This window comes from Crinia signifera, chromosome 1, assembly GCF_055691185.1.
Source record: "Crinia signifera chromosome 1, ASM5569118v1, whole genome shotgun sequence".
Classification (NCBI taxonomy): domain Eukaryota; kingdom Metazoa; phylum Chordata; class Amphibia; order Anura; family Myobatrachidae; genus Crinia; species Crinia signifera.
Window position 1 is genome coordinate 299,432,062 of NC_139217.1, and position 24,204 is coordinate 299,456,265.

The window sequence follows — 24,204 nt, forward strand, 5'->3', positions numbered from 1 at the left end:
AACTTTGTCCTCCACTCTTTTTTCAATGTTTTGATCCATCAACTCCTCTTGGGAGCGATATATAGGGGGATATTCAATCACCGGCGAGCATCTCCCGTTGGGCCCTATTCAATCATGTCTACCCCGACAGCATTGATCACAAGCTGTCGGGCTGGTTCTGCCGAGAATGGCCGGGAAGTGATGAGCTGCCGGCTGCAGCTCACCTCTTCCTGGCCGCAACTCGCGGCCACACCCCCTTCACTTCCCGCTGCAGGCAGGACATTGAATCCCGCCTGCATGTTCTCGGTCGAGCTGACCGAGAACAGGACTGGGTCACGGCGGTCGAGCAAGCTCAACTGCCGTGACCCCCGCATTGAATACCCCCCTTAATGTGGTAAACCTTGCGTACCTCATTGCCCTTTCTCAATATCCACGGTATCCAATTTTTTTAAAAATGCTTAACTGCAGTAAGGAGCCATGTGCTTCCACTTTAAAGAAAAATGTTTATTTTGCTTATACAGTATATATTTGAATATACCATACATGGAAGTGGACCATGGACTTTTGTGTATATGAAATAGCATAGTATTTCATATTGTAGTATCCACCTGTGGGTGTATACGTATGTATTATGTGTAATTGCCAAGAGGACAAGCCAAGCTAATTCCTTCTTCTAGACTGCACTCTTCACCTTGCTCTAATCCTCATTAGGAATGGCAGACTGAGTTTTGCAAGATGATTGACCCTTATGAGAAATATATCTTTCTCAGACATTGCAGTTAAGAAGCATTGTAACTCTGCTTGTAATGAGCCACATCTCAGCAAAAGCATTTGTTCAGTGATTAACTCATTGCAGCCGTCTACCCTTTAATTCCCTTTATTGTTAGGTAATAGTTATCAAATTTTCTCCTGTTTTCCTTGGCTAATTATTTAAATAGTAATATTTATAATAGCAGTATAACCGTAAACCATATATGGTATGATTTAATTTTTATCTCTTTTGAATTGTGCGGTTTAAATAGTTTCTTTCTTATGTGTACTAAATGATGAGACTTCCTGTTGTATGGTTTAGCTTTCAATTTCAGTAGATACCGTAAGTATCCTTATTCTATACACTACTTTTATAAGCTGCAAATCCATTAAACAGCAGGAAAGTGGTTTAACTGCAAAAAGACTCGCATAGTACTACACTACAAGGCCATTAGCATGTATTGCGGGTTGCCCTTCTCTGAGTACTAAAGGTGTTCCCTGATTGTGTCCTGCTGGATTCACACACTACTAAGCACAGTGCTAAAGTTAAAGGAAGTAAAATGTATTGTTTAGAAAAACGAATGGGCTGCTCCCTATTCAATGCTGTCATTAACGACAGCATTGATGCAGGATCGCGGCAGAACGGGCCCGACTTCAGAAGAGGTTGGGCCTGTTCTGCCGATAACTGCTGTGGATTGCCGTTATCCGGGCCGCAGATCAACAATCCACAGCCATTTTTGTGGTCACGCCCCCTTTGCGCCCATCGCCAGGCAGGACATTGAATCCTGTCTGTCATAATGCGGCTGTTTTTTTTTTTCTTTTTCTTCTCTCCTTGGATCGTGCACAAACAGACCCTTGGGGACATTATGTGTTTTTGAAACTTGGAATAGGAGAGCACACCTCTCTTAAATCAGGCAGCCCGGTGCCTTTCCTAGGATTCTCCTTGCTGGGAGACCAAATAATAGCAGACGGTGTGGACGGCACTCTGCAATGAATATGACTCACAGGCAGCAGATGTTAGTCGACAGACAGGATTCAATGTCCTGCCTGCCGATGGGCGCAAAGGTGGCGTGACCACAAAAATGGCTGTGGATTGTCGATATCCTATCCTGACACTATCCTATTAAACCCTGCGTTTTGCGTGAAACTACATAGGGTTTGTGAAAAAATAAATGCATTATAGAATGTATTACCTTTGAATTTTAAACCTCTAATTATATGCTTCTACAGGTTGAGTATCCCGTATCCGAATATCCGTTATCCGAATTATTCCGAAAACCATACTTTCCAGAAAGTGGAAAAAAAAATTGTTTAGCTAAAAACTCACTGGGGACATCTGTAACAGCCCTACTGAGGACATGATATGTAACTGGCACTATATATGTACAAGACAATGATTGCTTGGCATTCAAATTCAGTGCTGAGATAGTACACAAATTTTGTTTCGTGTTTTGAAACCTTGTTTTTTGAACAAATAAAATATATTTGTTTGTATTTTATGTGGTAATAAAATATATTTGTGTTTATTTTATGTGTTTATACAGCATAAATGCAAGATACTTCAAAATACATCATTGAAATATTAAAATATTCCAAAATACAGAATAATCCGTTATCCAAAATTCTCCTGGTCCCGAGCATTTTGGATACGGGATACTCAACCTGTATTAGGACAAATGTATTGTAAAATTTGAAAGTTAGGTGCACCTCTAAATACAGGTTGAGTATACTTTATCCAACATTCTCAGGACCAGAAGAACTTTGGATAACTGATTATTCCGTGTTTTGGACTATTTTTATATTTGAAAGCGGTATCTTGCATTTATGTTTTTTATAAATGCATCAAACACATGAAATACAAATATATTTTATTTGTGCATGAAACAAGGTTTTAAAACATGAAAGAAAGTTTGTGTACAATCTGACACTGGATTTGAATGCCAAGCAATCCTGTCCTTGGACATATTTAGTGCCAGTTACATGTTATTTCGCAAGTAGTGCCAGTTACAGATGTCCCCAGTAGGTTTTAGCATAAAAGTACATTTTGGAGACTATATGGCATGGGTCTTCAAACTGTGGCCCTCCAGATGTTGTGAAACTACAAATCCCAGGATGCCTTGCCACAGTTTTGCTAAACGGGAGTGTTAAAACTGTGGCAAGGCATCCTGGGATTTGTAGTTTCACAACATCTGGAGGGCCACAGTTTGAAGACCCATGCTATATGGTTTTCAGAATAATTTGGATAACAGCTATTTGGATAAGGGATACTCAACCTGTACATCATCCTTACATGAATTTTTGTACATCTTGTTCCAGTAGACCACATAATGACATATAGCTTGGCATTTAGAGAAAGTGTTTTACTTACAAATACTTCTATTTGGCCAAATTGAAAAACACACATTAAATGAATCCAAATACTTGGAAAGCGACACCTTTTTTAGTGTCTGGTTATAAACAACTTTACTAGGGGAAATGTCCCATCAAATAAGTTTGTGTTCCATGGAAAATAGTGTGACTTCATTTTACACTTGTCTGTGTTCTGTCACATTATGCCCCTTATTCTGGTTCACTCGCAAAGGCAAATTCCTTCTCAAATGGACAAAACCATGTGCACTGCAGAGGGGGCAAGATGTAACATTTGTAGAGATTTAGATTTGGGTGAGTTATTTTGTTTCTGTGCAGGGAAAATACTGACTGCTTTATTTTTACACTGCAATACAGATCTCACTTTGAAGTAAATCCCCACCCAAATCTAATTCTCTCTGCACATGTTACATCTGCCCCACCTGCAGTACACATGGTTTTGCCCATTTGAGAAGGAATATGCCTTTGCGAGTAAACCATATATCGAATGTAGTGTTATTTATAGGGATCAGCGGTCCACTGTGAAATGCAAACATCCTGAGACCATGTTTTACCAATGATTTAATTGTGTGTGAACATACAGTATGATTGTAATGCATATTATATATTATAGATCACCTTTCCCTGTCCTTTTTACAATTGTTCCTGCGTGGATCTTAATGTGTTGCAGTGTATAAATCAATATATATGAGGAATAAGGCAGAGACTTGTGATAGCAAATACAGATGCACTTCCTATAAAAACCCATTCCAATGCTTCATTTATTCTGTATCCAATGTTCCTACAAGAACCGATCAGATTTAGAAGACTTTTTAGCAGTTGTTCTCATTTGTTTCTAATACAGTATGCATATTAGTTCCATATATAAGAGCCGAATGATACTGTAATCCGCTTTGTATATTTTAGATGAGACAATATGTAGTAATGTATATGTATTTGTACTGAAGGCAATACTTAAACCACAATGTGCAATAATCCGTAAATGCTGTGGACACGGGCTACTCGCCTGACCCCTGTCGGGGTGCTCTCCATTGGGATGCCTATGTCTGTATTCTGACTGCTGGCATCCTACCTGTTGACATCGTACCCACTGCTAATGGTCGTGTTTGTTGTATTTAAATGTGAAATTGAACATCTTTGTGTATCATTTGATTTATGTGTATTTTTTTTCTTTTGTTTTAGTCTTTTACAGAGTTCAAATCAAGAAATTGCTGTTCAAGTAAAAAATGGACTCAAGGGCCTCCTATCCATCCCAAAAGACACCAAAAACACAAAAGCAATTGAGGCCTTAATAGAACATTTAAACTCTCCTTAGTGGTGGTATTTCTTTCCATTGCGCAGTTGAATAGTTGCTGGTGTAAAATCTGTAGATGTGATTTACTGTTTTTTAAAAGGCAATGGAGTGAACTGTAAGAATGTTTTATATTTATAAATAAAACTCCTTTACAAACATTGGTATGTCTCTTATCTTATAGCAAGCTACAAAGAACATATGTTCTTAATGTTAGGTGCTGGATGACTAGCCGAAAGTCGGGATTCCTACGGTCAGTACTCTGACATCGGAATACGAGTGTCAGCGCTCCCCACTTTGTATTGTATGGTCATTTTAAAAAAAGATTGAAGTCACCAAACGCATCAATAACCACACATCTCACAGAGCACTTAGAAATATAGGGTAGGGAGTTTGGCTGACCATGAATTTGAGGAGCGTGAATGATCTTTGTGATGGGAATTGGCAAACCCTCTTTAATTTTCTGTATTATTCTCGTACTTACTTTTGTTAGTATAAGAGCTTTATGGGCGTATACGGCAGAGCTCGATTAAACCCCGGTCGCCACGGCGACCAGAATTTCCTGTCTGGCGACCAGATCCTGTGTGGTCTGCCGCTGTGTGTCAGGAGAGCTAGGATGCAATACAGTGTCCCAGCTCCTGCCTAAGAGGGGTCACATCGCCGCGGATATCAGTGTGACCCTCGTCCAAGCATATCTCTGAGATCCGGCCCCAACCCCCCGCGCGCCATAGCAGAGACACTGGAGCCTCCTGAGTGGCATTCTACTATGTTATTAGCAGCAGGAAGCCATGGGTGTCAGCGCGGCTCCAAGCACCGTCCTGCAGCCCTGCTCTGTTCTCGTCCCGGGCAGTTGGTGAGACAGCACCCTTCTAAATGTAAGTGCGGTGGCTCCCCTGCCCCTAGCTCTGTACACCTGGAGTAAGCAGCATCCCAGTAATGGGAAGCTGTGGCTCTTGTCTGCCAAACTTCCAACCATCCTCCTGCAGTGCTTTGGTCATCCTCCCCCGTCGACCCCCTCAGAGCGGCAGTTTTCTATGGAACCCTGCACAATAATATAATTAATACTGGATGTGGTGGCCTGTCATTTCATGTATAGAACTATAAATGTGGTGGGCAATCCAAAAAGAAATTATTATGCAAAGAAGACCTATATATGGCGCATTTCTAAAATAAAGTCAGTAACTGGATAATGTCAACTAAATTACAGTTGACATTATCCAGTCACTGACTTTATTCTAGAAATGTAGTACCGGTATATATTTCCCTTCTGTGTAGCATACCCACCTTGTCCAAGTTTTCAGTAATTTTTATTGGTACTCCCTAATCTTTGCGGCCACCTCCTATGCCAGTTACGGATTTTCACTGTGCCACCACCCTGGGTCCACGCCACTATCTATTACCTTTAAGTAAAGTTGTGACAAGCGGAGTGCAGCTAGCCACCGAGCCTGAAGCGTGGCGAGCGGACGATGATGCTTACGTAAGTCCCATAGCGTAAGCAGTTGCCGCAAAGATGAGGAAGTACCTTTTTTAGTTTTTGAGGGCGATTTTATTTTGTCTGGCTCCTAGATTTTAGAAAAATTTGTCAAGCCCTGGTATACGGCATAAGGACACATTTTGGTAAATAAGAAAAAAACAACTAAATGGGTAACTTAAAAACAGTTGTTGACTTTACAGTAGCAAATACACATTGGGAGAGATTAATAACAGCATGAACTTAAGTTTATATGGAACCATTTTTGTACATTTCCCCAAAAAATTGTAGTGAAGACTTTTCAAAATAAAAAAAATTCTTTGCTCGCTCACTAAATTCTGAATCTATGAAATATTTAATTCACTGAGGGCCAAAAGCCATGCCACAACTGCTCCATTGATGAAACAATTGAGTCACTGATTAGGTGGACAAATTGTTCACAACACTGATTTTTGTTTCGTTACAGTACACACTCTATTTTTCTCCTTTTTGTAAGAACTTGTGCCAAAGAACTTTGCTGCTGCTTGTTAAATACCACCAGCGATTTTATCAAATGGAATGGGCACATAAGTAGTACTGTTACTGTAAATATTACCATGGCATGTTATGAAACGAGAGATTGCTTTTCATACAATTCTTCAAATGGCACAGACAACAAGTTTAAATTGTATTTATTTCATAGGATCTGTTCTAGTACACAACTTTGGGGTTAATTTACTAAATTGAATTGTCGCTTTTTCAAAGCAATTAGACCTCTCACATTGCTGATTATCTCTGCTATAGAGATTGACACATTCTTGAAATGTATACATTGTTACATTGGCTTACTCCTCCAGAGATCTTTGTTCTGCACTTATCACCTCAGCCTAGTGCCCATAACACTATTACCAGTAGCTGTTGGTAATAGAAGATGGTGTGGATCAAGAAATCTGATTGCTCCACGTTCTGCCTCTTCATGCATTTGGAGAATCTGTATCACTGCTTCATACATTTGCCCTTTTAAGTATTAAAGCGGGCGGAAGCGGGTAATGACATCTTCCGGCCATGGCAGATTGGGGCGGCTGGCGTGTGTCAGTTTGTAAGTATATATGTGTGCATTTTTATTATGTTTATTGCTGTAGGTTGGAGCTGACGAAGGGGCTCATACCCCGAAATGTTCTCCATGTTCAATATACATGATTAACTCAAACTGAACGTCTCCTGAGTGCCGCTATTACATTTGTTGTAAAATTAATCAAGAATTACAAGAAACTGTATATTTGATCAAAGGATAAAATATAAGTGAAACCACCTGATGGACAACTGAAACAAATAGTTCCACATTTAAATTGTAAATTAAATGATATTCATTGGTAATAGCTGGTGAAATATTATATTTTCCGGAAAAAAATCGGGGATTGAACTTTCCCTATAAATAGGCAAAGTGTCTAAGCAGGACCTGGTCAGTAAGTGTATGTGTATATATGCTGAATCCAAACTAGATGGTCTAAGGGACCGGTTATAGATAAGAATTAAGAGTGGTCTCGCTGTTAAGGCCCCCATACATTAGGCCGACTTGTCCTTAGGACAAGTCGGACCCAATTCTCCTGTGAGCCGCCCGGCAGCTCCCCGGGAGGCTCACATACAATTTGGCACTTGATGAGCCAGTTTTTACATCACATGTAAAACAAATGGGGAGCTGCAGGGCGGCGAGGAGCAGTGGGGCGGGCAGCGGCAGTAGTGGGGGCGGGCGGCGGCAGTAGTGGGGGCGGGCGGCGGCAGTAGTGCCTGGCCGGCATGCTGTGATCACAAATAGCAGCGCTGCGGGACGGGACGCACAGTGGCGGCTATTAGATTTTCAAAATACCTGTCAAATGACCGGCCGTTCTGTGATTGGCTGAGAGAGCTCTCAGCCAATCACTGAACAGCCGGTCATTTGACAGGTATTTTGAAAATCTAATAGCCGCCACTGTGCGTCCCGTCCCGCAGCGGCAGCGCTGCTATTTGTGATCACAGCATGCCGGCCAGGTCCGCATCACTCGCCGCACCCGCCAGGAACTCATTTGTGAGCCGCCGCCCGCCCCCACTACTGCCGCCGCCCGCCCCCACTACTGCCGCTGCTATTTGTTATCACAGCATGCCGGCCAGGTCAGTGTGTCTGCCCGCCGTGCTCCCCCGCCCCCCGGTGTCTGCATGCATATGCCTGACAGGTGGGCAGGCATATGCATAGCATACAGGGAGGTCGGATGATCTTATGTGCTGACCGTCCGACCTCCCTGATCCGGTCCGATGCGCACGGGACCGCGCATCGGATCGGATCATATATCACACACCTGCGATTTTGGGGCGATTTCATCCGGTTATCGGCCCAAAGTGCCGAAATCAGATGAAATCGTCCCAAAATCGTATAGTGTATGGGGGCCTTTAGTCAACATCTGCTTCTCCTGTGTGTGCCAACTGGCATTGAACACTAGGTGTAACGGTGCCCATACACTAGTAAGATTTATCTTCAGATCTGGCTGGTTGGAACAAAAACATGGTTATGGATGAGTGACAGTTTTCCAGCATTTCCAAGCAAATGGTCAACTGTCATTTGCTCTCATCCCTAACCATGTTTTTGTTCCAACCAGACAGATCTGCAGATAAATCTGCGTATGTATGGCCACTATGGTGTCCACTGACCAGTTAGGAAGCAAAGATAGCTTAGATCTGCAGTTGGTAGAGCCCAACAGTCAACCATTTGACTGTCGACCTAATGCTTGTGTCGACCAAATGACCCTGTCTACCTAACCCCATGTTGACATTCAGACATGTCGACCTTCAGTGGTCGACCCAATGCAGGCCGATCTTCCTTTTCTCGACCCTGTGTCCCACACCCGATAGGATACCAATGAGAGTCTCTGGAGAAAAAGAAAGAGAGTAAAAATCTAGGATACATATCATCCGTACAAATTCTGGTTCCCATAACGATGTCCTTAAAGGTGGCCATGCACACGCAGATTTATCTGCAGATCTGTCTGGTTGGAACAAAAACATGGTTATGGATCAGAGCAAATGACAGTTGACCATTTGCTTGGAAATGCTGGAAAACTGACAAACTATCACTCATCCATAACCATGTTTTTGTTCCAACCAGCCAGATCTGCAGATAAATCTTACTAGTGTATGGGCACCCTTACAAATATTCAGAACAGTTTATCTAATTGTATAGGTGACATTAGTACTGTATGTAGGAGAGATGACCAGTTTCAACGTCTGCTTTCCCTGTGTGTGCCAGCCGGCAGTGAACCCAGGCATGAGAGTGTCTAGTAAGTATGATCTAACCAAGGAAATAGATATAGAAAACCGAGGTCTGCTGTTGGTAAGGCCGAGTAGTTCCCTCTGATGATAGTGTCCTGGTTGCACCACCAATTCCAAAATGAGACCAGACCTACAAGTGTCTAAAATTGTGTACAATCATTGGCCTTTAACTTTAGTGTGTTATTTGTTTCACTACACTTAATCAACATACCCAGTGCGGACCCAACCCAGTTCTTTTAGTTTACGAACAGTATGATGACAAAGTAGACAGGCAGCAATGCTAACCATTATTCTAACATTTTTGTTGTAGCTGGGTCATGTGTCAATGAATAAATGATCTATATAGCGCTGTATATAATTGTCAATCTACAGTATTTAAAATGACCACTGACTGTGCTAGAACAAAAGCAGGAATAATGCTGCATTTAGTGTCTAATATATTTCCTTTACAGTTTATTGATGTCCCAATCCACTTATGGAAACTTTGAAGCAGCAATCCATTCCCAGTACCTACAGAATGTTTACATTTATTTACACATCTAGAGAAGATAGACAAGCCATTAATATTTCTATATTCTTTCCTAGTGATACATTTTACACTGCAGTTTTACCTGCCATGTTATTCCTGCATTTCTCATTAAGTAGGTACTTTATCCTTTGCAATAAACTGTGCTAACCTGCTCCTTACTGGAGGTGAATAGGGTTAATGTGGTTTTAGATCTGTTGCAATGACTAGGAGAATTTCACAAGCTACACTGTTTTATAGATTGCTTTAGTCCCCCTTAAATGATTTTAAAGAAATAGTAAAATAATACACTCTACGGTAAAGGTGATGTATATAGATTTGTAGAAGAATAAGATGTACTGTATGTTTTACTATTTCAACTGCATGACATCTATGTGGCAATTGAGAGTAATCTCTTAAGATTAATTCTGATGTACAGTAGTATATAAATAGACTGCACGTCAGTAACATTTACAGTAGCATGAGAGCACTACACACACACACGGATAACCAAACAGTAACTTGCAGTCTAGACTTGTACTGTGCAGCACCTATCCAACAACCTCCTTTGATAGTATCATTTCCTGTCATTGTAGCTCACTTGGCAATCCACACAACGGTTTCCTGGAGGAATTATTTTATCCTTGAAGAAATCTCATATGATCTCAAAAACACCTGAGATGCTTTGACCATTTGCAAATTAAACAATGCTGGCAGATTGTGGAAATGTTCTGTGTGGTACAGTCACACGTCTTTTTTCAGGACGTGATGCAGCAATCAACGTATTAATGGATATATTTCTTTGAATAGCTTTTTGTTCCCTCTGCAGAGCTCAGTCCAATTATACTGTGTCCAGTTCCAAAATGATATACAGTATGTACAGTATACACCCTTGATGAAGTCACATAGGCACACAGGAGGCTGTGGATGAAACGTGCTAGATGTAGAGATCCCATTATGCCATATTGGTCTGAACTCGGATGTCTCCAATCTTTTCTGGTTCAGATTAGCTGTCATTTTTTTTTTAGTGAATGTACGTGTGATGCATGTTTTTTTCTTAATAAAAGTTTTTGAATTACACTTTGATTGTATTTGTATATTTGTTCCAAAGATTATATGATGGAACTAAAACCTTATTATCCTGAGAGAGGTTTAGTGGATGGAGCCAACTTTGGAATTGGTTCAGGTAAGCCAATACATTATGGGGTATATTCAATGCCGCCGGCGAGTGGGTTTGTATGGGGAGAATGGCTTGTTTTTGGCAAGGATCGCCAAAAACCAGCCATCCTCGACGGCTGCACGCTGTATTCAATGTTCCGGGGACATCCTCGCTGTCAGAGGACGGCAAGGTTACCCTGGAACGGCGAGGTTCGCACTGCTTGCCATCATAGCTCGCCTAAACAGCATTGAATATACCCCTATGTTTTTTATAGGGGAATCCACTAATTATCATTTCACCTTTGGTGGCATCTTATCTTTTTGATCTAGGGGAATCCTTTTAATATTTTCATCAGCATGGTGCACGCTGCGACAGTGGGGTGCAGGCTCGGGCACCAACAAGTTAACTTCTTAACTTCAGCACAGGCTGCACCTCCCCCACAGCCCATCTGTATACCCAGATACCATTTTTTCTTGGGTGCCTCAAGGATAGGGCAAACCCCCAGTTAACGTGTTTTAATTTTTCCTTTTTTTTTTTTTTTTAAGCAGTTCGCATTGGTCACGCTACCCCTAACCGCTTCCTCTCCTCCACTAGCAGGATGACTCAGCCATCTCCCGGGCAGAAGGGTGAGCCGGGACCACACTGGGGAGCAGGTTAATGCCTCTAGCAGGACCCAGCAAATGGGGGGCAGTCACCGGTGGGCCTGGACAGTATTGAACAGTCTTCTGTGTCTCGCTGCTTGACCACCAAGGACACACAGGGAGATCTATTAGGTCTGGTGGCCATTTTATCTTCATAAATCAGCCAGCCTACATGGAGAGAGGACCCACTTCCTCCCTCATACCTCACTGTTATATTGTCACATCTACCACCTCTGTGTTGGTAGTTGCGCCTTCTCTTCCTCTGTCTGTGTATCTGGTATGTTTCAGATATATGTATATACAAATTGATTACTGAGCTTAAGCACTGCTAGATCTGCTAGTTTCATTTTCTTAATATTGTCATTACCTAAACATGTTATAGGTAAATAATGTTCTGTACTGTTTCCGGCAGATTAGTGCCTAGCTGTTTTACTTCCACTAATTGGGGCCATAGTGTCAGAGTGCCAAGCACCCTCTTTTGTTTATTCATGGTGTTATTTAGGGCTCTTGCCCTTACTCACAACCTAGTTATTTTACTTAGAGGGGAAGTGTCCCTGTTACTGCAAATATGTCCTCCAAAGGACCCTATAACAAAGCCCACTCAAACAAAATGGTGCTTCTGTGCTGCATGCTTATACATGCACAGCCTGTAAGAAGAAATGTTTATATGTTGTGCAAGATCACACCGGCCTTTGTGACCACTGCTCTTTGGGGCCACGTGGTGAGTGAGGGATGTTGCCCTTGCAGGAACCTGAATGGGCTTCCTCATTGTCCCTAAGGAATTGGCTTTACAGCTTGAGGCGTCTTGGCCTCCACAGCCCCCTAAGACTAGTAGTGGTATAACGGTGCTTGGACAAAGACTTGGCACATTTTTGACTGCAGGTCCATGTAAGGTGGTGATACATGCATTTTTTTTAGATGTTATGGTGGCTAATGAATTGATAACTATATAATTTCAGTTCCGTATGCTTCTATATGTGAAAACACTATACGGCATAATGTATATAGTATATGCTTTTCTGAATTAGTTATACAAACGAGATGCATTTTGTACATGCTTATTTTCATACTAGCTAAGTTTAAATTAGACCAAATGAAACCCACTTTTTAGCATAGCCATAGTCACATCATAAACTGAATGGTCAACACATTATTCCCCTAATGTGCACTAACAATAGATATATTATTCTGACTGACCCACACCTGTTACCTTTACTTATACTTTTCCTCTAATGTGTAACAGATACATCAAGTTCCATATAACATCAAGCTCATACCTAGTCTTTAGCTTGGCTCTAAATGAATTACATCCCCAACCATCCAACAGTTCTATAGGCCATTAACAACATATCTCCTTTTGGATTCGGTATGAAATCCCGACGGTCAAAATCCCGACGGTCATAATACCGACAGCAATTGACAGAAAGTCAAAATCCCGACATGGTCAAAATCCCGACATTTAAAATCCCGACATGGTCAAAATACCGACAAGGTCAAAATACCGACATTTAAAATCCTGACAAGTTCAAAATACCGACACATAGAATGTAGACAGGTGAAAAAGTCAACATGACTTTTGGGCGACAGCTCGCGAGGTCGATATGGGCTTTTCACAGTTTTTTTACCTGAATGTCGACACAGTCGACATGGACACAGTTGGAAGTCAACCGCAGCCCCTCGCATAGCTCGCTGCGCTCGCAATGCTTCGGGCACGGTGCCTCGCTACGCTCGGCACACTATTTTATTCTCCCACCACGCCCTAGTGGATGGTAGGGCATGAAATACCGCCTGTCGGCACATGTCGGGTCAAGAAACAGTGAAAAACCCATGTCGACCTCGCGACCTGTCGCCCGAAAGTCATGTTGACTTTTTCACCTGTCTACATTCTATGTGTCGGTATTTTGAACTTGTCGGGATTTTAAATGTCGGTATTTTGACCTTGTCGGTATTTTGACCATGTCGGGATTTTAAATGTCGGGATTTTGACCATGTCGGGATTTTGACTTTCTGTCAATTGCTGTCGGTATTATGACCGTCGGGATTTTGACCGTCGGGATTTTGACTGCATCCCCTCCTTTTATCTGCAGATGTAATTCCATTTCATTTCTGGAGCATTCATTTTTTATAAGCCACAAGGATTTCAACCATTCCAGAATCCGTTTTATTTACACTGTAAATTGTTTATAGCAGAAGGTAAAACATCCTTTAAATTCAATATTTCTCACCCTGCTTAAATTTTACAGGTTTATATAAATAATCCATATTTTTTTTATTATTTGATTTCTAAATTTTAAGGTGTGTGTCTTTGAAAACTCTTAGAAGAGGACAAGGCGTGCAACTGTCCACATAATCTGTATGAACTTGTAAAAGCATCATCTTTTGTATTGAAAGAGAACCAAAGCCTATTTGTTTTTATGAAGTGGGTGATGAATAGGTGTATTTATCTTTTTTTGTTTTTCTGCATGCTTCACTTGCTACAAACCACTGGGTATGCTGTTACGTGTATTTCTCTTTGATGTTCTCGGAACAGGTCGTTATAAGTACAGGTTATTCATTACTGAAGCACAAGCCATGTGCTTCATAAAGGTGACTGACTCCTCAGTCTGTTATGCAGTAGATAAGGAATAGAACAGGGTATCCTGGCAAAGATAACAGAAGGAATTCATTTATTACCACTGAATGTGACTCTGTTATTGCTCTTAAACGTTTCAGTTTTGGTGAGAGTTAACTTATCAGGGTAAGTGGGGACCATATATGTAACTTAATATTGAATACAGATAAGGTAAGAATCAATGGGTTAATTTACATTTAGTGTAATTTTATTTATTTAGCCCAGTGGTAGCCAACTCCAGTCCTCGAGAGCTATCAATAGTTCACGTTTTTTCTAGATCGCCTACCTGGGGCACAGGTGCACTCATTACTGACTGACACATTATAAAAGATCCACAGGTGGAGCGAATTACTTCACTTGTGATTCTGTGAGGAGATCTGGAAAACGTTAACTGTTGGTAGCTCTTGAGGACTGGAGTTGGCTACCCAAGATTTAGCCTTTCGTCTCTGTATGTAAAATAATGTAATATTAACCCCTTCCTGACACAGCCAGTTTTTGCCTTCCTGACAGAGCCCTTTTTTTTCAAATCTGACATGTATCACTTAAGTGGGGATAACTTTTTTTTGCTTTTACTTATCCCAGTGATTTCGAGATTGTTTTCTCGTGACACATTGTACTTCAAATTAGTGGTAAATTTGGGTCGATACAGGGGAGTGGTCAGATTTCCAGGAACATAATGCGTCATGTACGGACCCCCACATCCGTCACGACACGTTCAAGACTGTTATCAGGGGTTCCCTCATAAAACGCATAGCTAACATTAAAAAAGCCAGCAGGGAGGAGGAGTCAAAATTAGAACTTGCATGCTCTCAACACGAGGCCACATACCTGAGCTCGGGTCTGTAAGAGGATGGAGTGAGATGGGATGGAGCGCGCAGGCTCTGGACGGACTACCTACTTGACAAGTCTAAGCGTGGGCTCCTGTTCTCTGCACATGCTAGATATGCCCAGTCAGATGCGGGAGGCGGCTACTTGGCGTATCTCGCCCGAGACGAAAGATCAACTAATTCTGTCCAAAAGATATGCGACTCTGGGGGAGTGGAATACCATACCACCCCTGAAATTGCTCAAACCTTCTTATCATTCTACTCTTCGTTGTACACGTCCCGGGCGACTTACACCTCTGGCCAACTGGAGCAGTATCTATCAAGGATAAACATACCCACTCTCTCCCGACAGTCTGTAGACCTCTTGGAAGCAGATATCACTATTGTAGAGATTGAGACCGCAATTGCCTCCTTCCCTAACAAGAAAGCCCCCGGTAGTGATGGCATACCGATTGAGGTGTATAAAAAGCATAAAGATTATTTTGTCCCTTATTTACTCCAGCTATACACTGACCTCAGAAGGGTTGGGGGCCTCCCCCCTTCCATGTCAGAGGCAGTTATAGTTGTAATTCCAAAGCCTGGAAAGGACCCCTCCCTCCCGGACTCGTACCGTCCCATCTCGCTCCTCTCAACCGATGTTAAAATACTAGCAAAAATCCTTGCTACCAGACTGAATGCAGTGGTCACTTCCGTTATACACGAGGACCAGTCAGGCTTTATGCCTGGCCGCTCCACTACCCGTAACCTCAGGCGACTCTTCTGTCATTTACAGCGAGATACAAACTGTGGGTCGGGGGCAGTGGTAGTGTCGCTTGACGCTGCCAAGGCCTTCGACTCTGTGGAATGGAGCTACCTATGGGAGGTCCTACGCTCCTTTACCTTTGGCCCTAATTTTATCAGCTGGATAAGGCTACTATACTACTCCCCGATGGCCCGTATTTCGGTTAACGGCTATGTGACCCATGCATTCCCACTTGGCAGGGGGACTAGACAGGGGTGCCCCCTCTCCCCTGCCCTATTTGCCCTGGCGATAGAGCCCTTGGCGATTGTTCTCCGCACCACCCCGGCTGTCCGCGGCGTCTCTATAGGTAATAGGGAGGATGTCGTCGCTCTTTATGCTGACGACACTCTCCTTTTCCTTGATGACGCCGGAGCTTCCCTTGAGGCGGTCCTGCGAATTGTTGAGAGATTCTTCTCATTCTCTGGCCTTCTCATAAACTGGGGTAAGTCAAGCATTATGCCTCTTTCAGGTGTAATTCCGAGTGAATTGATACCCTCCTCCCCTCTGCAATGGGTCCTCAAATTTAAATACCTGGGAGTATGGATAACCCCTAAAGTGACGGAGTTTGTACCACTCAACATAGACACCATTACCACTCAGTTTAAGGGGCGGGTTCGCCAGTGGAAGAAACTTCCTCTTATTGTCATGGGCCGCGTCAACTTAATAAAAATGACGATACTTCCCAAGTACCTGTATCTGCTCCAGCACTCCCCAGTATACATCCCTAAGCATGTCTTTACGGCCATAAATAGCTTAATATCATCCTTTATTTGGGGGAGCAGGCCGCCTAGAATAGCCCTTAGGACACTGGTCAAGCCCAGAGTTGATGGGGGGCTGGGTCTTCCCAACCTCCAGGCCTACTATCTAGCAGCCCAACTGATGCATCTATCAGATTGGATCTTGGGACGCTGCGGTTCCACCTTTGAGTGCTCCTATGCCGAGTGTGTGGGGTCCCGCCTTCCCCCCACGCAATTTCTTCTCTCTTTCCCTTTCAGTCCTACTCTCTCTCCTCTCTTCAGACAGGCGCTGCTGGTATGGCGTCAATACCATAAATTATGGAACTGGAGGGGCACGGACTCGGAGACCCCCCTATGGTACAATAAGACATTCCCAGAGTTTAGGCAGCTATCTAGGGACGGCTTCTGGCTTAGTGTGGGTCTTACATCAGTCTCCCAGCTGTTCCTGGCTGGGTCCCTTAAATCATTCCAGCAGCTGGCAGAGGAGCATCAGCTGTCAAACAGGCTCTTCTATCCAGGGCCGGCGCCACCACTAGGCAGGACTAGGCATTTGCCTAGGGCGCCGGCCACTGGAGGGCGGTACTGAGCCGCCGAGGTACCATAGAGAGGTACCAGAAAGCAGGGAGCGGAGAGCAGGTGAGTCTGCAATTCTCCCTCTCCCCGACCCCCATCCCTCCCGTTAATCAACGCTGCCCCCCCGCAACCTTCTCCCCCGTGCCGCATCTCCGCATCGCACCCCCGCCCCCCCCTACAACATTACCGTCCGCACCCCCCCGACGGGCGGTGCGGGGGGGCTTTTGCCTGGGGCGGGTGGGGAGCTTGCACCGGCCCTGCTTCTATCGATTTCTACAACTCCGACACGCAGCCAGGGCTCAATTTCCTAACTCCCCTCCCTCCACTTCCGACTCTCCGATTAAAATACTATTAAAAAATCTAAACACAAAGGGTCAGATATCTACTATATATAATAATCTTAGCAGACAGATAGATATTGATAGCCTGGACTCCCTTAGGGGTAAATGGGAGCCTAACATTGGAACCCTAGATGCAGAGCAGTGGAGTCAGATTCTGGAATCGGTCAAGTACACCACCCCATGTCTTAAATACCAGCAGATCTCTTTCTATATTCTTCATAGAGCCTATCGCTCTCCAGTTTCCATGCACAGAGCGGGACTCAGATCAGACGACAGCTGCCCCAGATGTGCCTCACCCGGTGCAGACTGCTGGCACATGCTATGGCTCTGTCCACAGGTGTATAGCTTTTGGGAGGCTGTTTGGATTGATATAATCACTACTGAACCATCAGTCCCTCCCATCGCTCCTAAATACTGTATGTTTGCTCTTGACCTAGAGGAAACACTCTCACCTCCAATTTATAAATATGTCCTTTGCTTAACAACTCTGGCCAAGGTTCTCATTGCCAGGAAATGGTTTGACCCTACATTCCCAAATATATACAACTGGAGGGCTCTCGTGAACGAGGTTTCGGGGCATGAGAGATTCACCTTCAAAGCCAGGGGTTCACTCACTTCTTACTACAACAAATGGAGCAGATGGACCTCCTCTAGATTTGCCACAGCCGTCGATATCAGGCCCAACATCCCTAATCCTTGACTCCAGCTATGGGGGAGCCTATATTTATATATATCTATGTTAATATGTATATCTGCAAGTGTACTTACCTCTGTATGTCACGATACATGTAGATCATCCGCATTTACTTATTGGACTGGGCCTCACCATCACAATAGGGTCGTTCCTAAAACACTAATGCTGTATGCCTCCGTCTCAGACAGCACCACGAACTGAACTTAGTCCTTTATTGTCACAGTCGTTCTTTTTTTTTTTTTTTTTTTTTTTTCTCTCTCTCCTTTCTTTTCTCTTTTTGTGTAGGGGGATGGGGGGTGGGTGTAGTGTTAAGTTAGCTAGTTAAGTTTTTGTTAAACTGTTAAAATGAAAATTTCCACATGTGTGCTGTTTCCTATGTATAAAGCATAGATTTATCCATACGCGTACCCAGATACATATCTGATCTCAAAGAACTGACAGAGACTACACCAAGTTATATACGAAAAAGCTTTATTATATCTTGTATTTCTCTGCCTTGCAAACCATCTGTAAATAATGTTTGGATGTTATACTGACACTATACATGTTTTATGCTTTCTAACAATTTGTACAATAAAAAAATCACTCAATTTAAAAAAAAAAATTTGGGTCGATACAGTCTGTGTTTTTTTTTGTGAAAAATACCAAAATGTCGTAAAAAAATGGAAAATTTAGCAATTTGCAAAATGTCAAATTTTCTGCTTGTGAGACAAATAATCATACCACTCAAAATAGTTAATAACTAACATAGACCATATGTCTACTTTATGTTTCCATCATTATTTCAACTTCCTTTTAATTTTTTTGGACACTAGGAGGCTTACAATATGAATAGCAAATTCTCAAATTTTCAAGAAAATTTCAAACACTGATTTTTTTAGGGACCAGTTCAGTTCTGATGTGACTTTGAGGGACTTGTATGTGAGACACCCCCATAAATGATGCCATTTCAAAAACTGCACCCCCTCACAGTATTCAAAACAGCATTTTGGAAGTTTGTTAACCCTTTAGGTGTTTCACAGGAATTAAAACAAAGTGTAGGTGAAATTTCAAAATTTCATTTTTTTTGCAGATTTGCAATTTTAATACATTTTTCTAAGGAACACAGTAGATTTTACTAGAGAAATGTGACTAAAAATTGATTCCCCCAATTCTTTTGTTTTCATAAATATCCTATATGTGGCCCTAGTGTGCACGTTGACCAAACCACAGGCTTCATAATAGAAGGAGCACCTACTTGATTTTGGAGCCTCCTTTTTATGAGATTATTTTGTAGGCACCATGTAGGTTTCTAGGCACCATAAGATGCTAAAATTTAGGAACCCCCCCACAAGTGACCCCATTTTGCAAACTACACCCCTCATGGAATTCATCTAGGGGTATAGTGTACATTTCAAACCCCCAGGGGTTTCACCAATTGTGGTACAACTGGGCAGTGAAAATGAAAAATTAAATTTTTTACACAAAAATGCAGTTCTGGCTCAAAATTTTTCATTTTCACAAGGAATGAAGGAGACAAAGCACCCCAAAATCTGTGCCCCAATTTCTCCCGAGTACGGCAATGCCTCACATGTGACCAAAAAATACCATTTGGGTGCATGGCAGGACTCAGAAGGGAAGGAGTGATTTTTGGATTTTGCAGCTCAGATTCTGGTGGAATGTTGGTGGGTGCTATGTCGCATTAGCAAGACCCCCCAAGCACCAATACAGTGGAACCCCACCACAAGTGACCCAATTTTGCAAACTACACCCCTCAGGGAATTCATCTAGGGGTATAGTGTACATTTCAAACCCCCAGGGGTTTCACCAATTTTGATACAACTGGGCAGTGAAAATGAAAAATTACATTTTTTTTACACAAAAATGCAGTTCTGGCTCAAAATTTTTCATTTTCAGAAGGTATGAAGGAGAAAAAGCACCCCAAAATCTGTGCCCCAATTTCTCCCGAGTACGGCAATGCCTCACATGTGACCAAAAAATACCATTTGGGTGCATGGCAGGACTCAGAAGGGAAGGAGTGATTTTTGGATTTTGCAGCTCAGATTCTGGTGGAATGTTGGTGGGTGCTATGTCGCATTAGCAAGACCCCCCAAGCACCAATACAGTGGAACCCCCCCACAAGTGACCCCATTTTGCAAACTACACCCCTCAGGGAATTCATCTAGGGGTATAGTGTACATTTCAAACCCCCAGGGGTTTCACCAATTTTGATACAACTGGGCTGTGCAAATGAAAAATTACATTTTTTACACAAAAATGCAGTTCTGGCTCAAAATTTTTCATTTTCACAAGGAATGAAGGAGACAAAGCACCCCAAAATCTGTGCCCCAATTTCTCCCGAGTACGGCAATGCCTCACATGTGACCAAAAAATACCATTTGGGTGCATGGCAGGACTCAGAAGGGAAGGAGTGATTTTTGGATTTTGCAGCTCAGATTCTGGTGGAATGTTGGTGGGTGCTATGTCACATTAGCAAGACCCCCCAAGCACCAATACAGTGGAACCCCCCCACAAGTGACCCCATTTTGCAAACTACACCCCTCATGGAATTCATCTAGGGGTATAGTGTACATTTCAAACCCCCAGGGGTTTCACCAATTGTGGTACAACTGGGCAGTGAAAATGAAAAATTAAATTTTTTACACAAAAATGCAGTTCTGGCTCAAAATTTTTCATTTTCACAAGGAATGAAGGAGACAAAGCACCCCAAAATCTGTGCCCCAATTTCTCCCGAGTACGGCAATGCCTCACATGTGACCAAAAAATACCATTTGGGTGCATGGCAGGACTCAGAAGGGAAGGAGTGATTTTTGGATTTTGCAGCTCAGATTCTGGTGGAATGTTGGTGGGTGCTATGTCGCATTAGCAAGACCCCCCAAGCACCAATACAGTGGAACCCCACCACAAGTGACCCAATTTTGCAAACTACACCCCTCAGGGAATTCATCTAGGGGTATAGTGTACATTTCAAACCCCCAGGGGTTTCACCAATTTTGATACAACTGGGCAGTGAAAATGAAAAATTACATTTTTTTACACAAAAATGCAGTTCTGGCTCAAAATTTTTCATTTTCAGAAGGTATGAAGGAGAAAAAGCACCCCAAAATCTGTGCCCCAATTTCTCCCGAGTACGGCAATGCCTCACATGTGACCAAAAAATACCATTTGGGTGCATGGCAGGACTCAGAAGGGAAGGAGTGATTTTTGGATTTTGCAGCTCAGATTCTGGTGGAATGTTGGTGGGTGCTATGTCGCATTAGCAAGACCCCCCAAGCACCAATACAGTGGAACCCCCCCACAAGTGACCCCATTTTGCAAACTACACCCCTCAGGGAATTCATCTAGGGGTATAGTGTACATTTCAAACCCCCAGGGGTTTCACCAATTTTGATACAACTGGGCTGTGCAAATGAAAAATTAAATTTTTTACACAAAAATGCAGTTCTGGCTCAAAATTTTTCATTTTCACAAGGAATGAAGGAGACAAAGCACCCCAAAATCTGTGCCCCAATTTCTCCCGAGTACGGCAATGCCTCACATGTGACCAAAAAATACCATTTGGGTGCATGGCAGGACTCAGAAGGGAAGGAGTGATTTTTGGATTTTGCAGCTCAGATTCTGGTGGAATGTTGGTGGGTGCTATGTCACATTAGCAAGACCCCCCAAGCACCAATACAGTGGAACCCCCCCACAAGTGACCCCATTTTGCAAAGTACACCCCTCAGGGAATTCATCTAGGGGTATAGTGTACATTTCAAACCCCCAGGGGTTTCACCAATTTTGATACAACTGGGCTGTGCAAATGAAAAATTACATTTTTTACACAAAAATGCAGTTCTGGCTCAAAAGTTTTCATTTTCACAAGGAATGAAGGAGACAAAGCACCCCAAAATCTGTGCCCCAATTTCTCCCGAGTACGGCAATGCCTCACATGTGACCAAAAAATTCCATTTGGGTGCATGGCAGGACTCAGAAGGGAAGGAGTGATTTTTGGATTTTGCAGCTCAGATTCTGGTGGAATGTTGGTGGGTGCTATGTCACATTAGCAAGACCCCCCAAGCACCAATACAGTGGAACCCCCCCACAAGTGACCCCATTTTGCAAACTACACCCCTCAGGGAATTCATCTAGGGGTATAGTGTACATTTCAAACCCCCAGGGGTTTCACCAATTGTGGTACAACTGGGCAGTGAAAATGAAAAATTACATTTTTTACACAAAAAATGCAGTTCTGGCTCAAAATTTTTCATTTTCCCAAGGAAGGAAGGAGACAAAGCACCCCAAAATCTGTGCCCCAATTTCTCCCGAGTACGGCAATGCCTAACATGTGACCAAAAAATACCATTTGGGTGCATGGCAGGACTCAGAAGGGAAGGAGTGATTTTTGGATTTTGCAGCTCAGATTCTGGTGGAATGTTGGTGGGTGCTATGTCGCATTAGCAAGACCCCCCAAGCACCAATACAGTGGAACCCCCCCACAAGTCACCCCATTTTGCAAAGTACACCCCTCAGGGAATTCATCTAGGGGTATAGTGTACATTTCAAACCCCCAGGGGTTTCACCAATTGTGGTACAACTGGGCAGTGAAAATGAAAAATTAAATTTTTTACACAAAAAATGCAGTTCTGGCTCAAAATTTTTCATTTTTCCAAGGAAGGAAGGAGACAAAGCACCCCAAAATCTGTGCCCCAATTTCTCCCGAGTACGGCAATGCCTCATGTGTGACCAAAAAGTGGCAGGACTCAGAAGGGAAGGAGTGATATTTGGATTTTGCAGCACAGATTCTGGTGGAATGTTGGTGGGTGCTATGTCGCATTAGCAAGACCCCCAAAGCACCAATACAGTGGATCCCCCCCACAAGTGACCCCATTTTGCAAACTACACCCCTCAGGGAATTCATCTAGGGGTATAGTGTACATTTCAAACCCCCAGGGGTTTCACCAATTTTGATACAACTGGGCAGTGAAAATGAAAAATTTAATTTTTTTACACAAAAATGCAGTTCTGGCTCAAAATTTTTCATTTTCAGAAGGTATGAAGGAGAAAAAGCACCCCAAAATCTGTGCCCCAATTTCTCCCGAGTATGGCAATGCCTCATATGTGACCAAAAAATACCAGTTGGGTGCATGGCAGGACTCAGAAGGGAAGGAGTGATTTTTGGATTTTGCAGCTCAGATTCTGGTGGAATGAATGGTGGGTGCTATGTGGCATTAGCAAGACCCCCGAAGCACGGTGAAATGATGAACCTAATAATCCATAGATGTGTGGTATATTTTAAAACACTCCTTTATACATAGGCCGGGTTTGTCGGGGCAAGTGTCACACTGGAAAATAGTTTGCTTTCTTATTCCCTTTTTATAGCAAACTTTGCACCTTTTTTGTGTCCTGCCCTTTCTTGCAGTGGAGGGGATTTCGTTAGGAAAATGCTGCCCTGGTACAATACGGGGGCCAGTACTAGAATTACTGGGGCCCTCTGCCTGCTGGTTCCCAAATATTAGGCCGTTTATGACTTCCTCTTGAAAGTGCATAAATGTCCCCCTCTGGCTGGTAGAACGGAATAGCACGTAAGCGTTATACAGTGCCATCTGGATGATATACACGGCCAGCTTCTTGTACCAGATTTTTGTTTTCCGCAGGGCACTGTACGGCTTCAGTACCTGATCTGAAAGATCCACTCCGCCCATGTACCTATTGTAATCTAGGATACAATTAGGTTTTGAGGTGTGGGTACTGGTACCTCGTACAGGGATGGAGGTGGTACTGTCTCCATGAATTGTTGTCAGTATAAGGACATCCCTCTTGTCCTTATATTTGACCAACAACATATTTTCGGTGCATATTCCCCTGCTTTCACCCCTTCTCATTACTTGGGCAATGTGGGAGGCCTCTTTGGTTCTTACGCACAGTACCGCAAGCTGCTGTACCTCTTGAACCAAGGGTCTTAAACAGGGGGATGCTAGTGTAAAAGTTATCCACATAGAGGTGATAACCTTTATCCAGGAAGGGGTGCACTAAATCCCAGACAATTTTTCCACTAACACCTACGAGGGAGGGGGGGCATTCTGGCGGTTCAATTCTTGAATCCTTCCCTTCATATACCCTAATCCTGTGGGTGTACCCTGAGGTGCTTTCACACAGCTTATACATTTTTATGCCATACCTTGCCCTCTTACTGGGAAGGTACTGGCGGAATTTAAC

The 24,204-nt window shown here is 43.0% G+C and overlaps 1 protein-coding gene across 1 annotated transcript in view; it reads left to right on the plus strand.

Moving 5' to 3' along the window:
* Positions 1–4,550, plus strand: part of PUM3 (pumilio RNA binding family member 3) — a 50,317-nt gene extending 45,767 nt beyond the window's left edge. Inside the window, exon 18 of the mRNA XM_083186022.1 lies at positions 4,279–4,550. Coding sequence (XP_083042148.1) covers positions 4,279–4,411 — 133 coding nt within the window. The 3' untranslated portion in view covers positions 4,412–4,550. The remainder of the gene's footprint in view (positions 1–4,278) is intronic.
* The last annotated feature ends 19,654 nt before the right edge of the window (positions 4,551–24,204 follow it).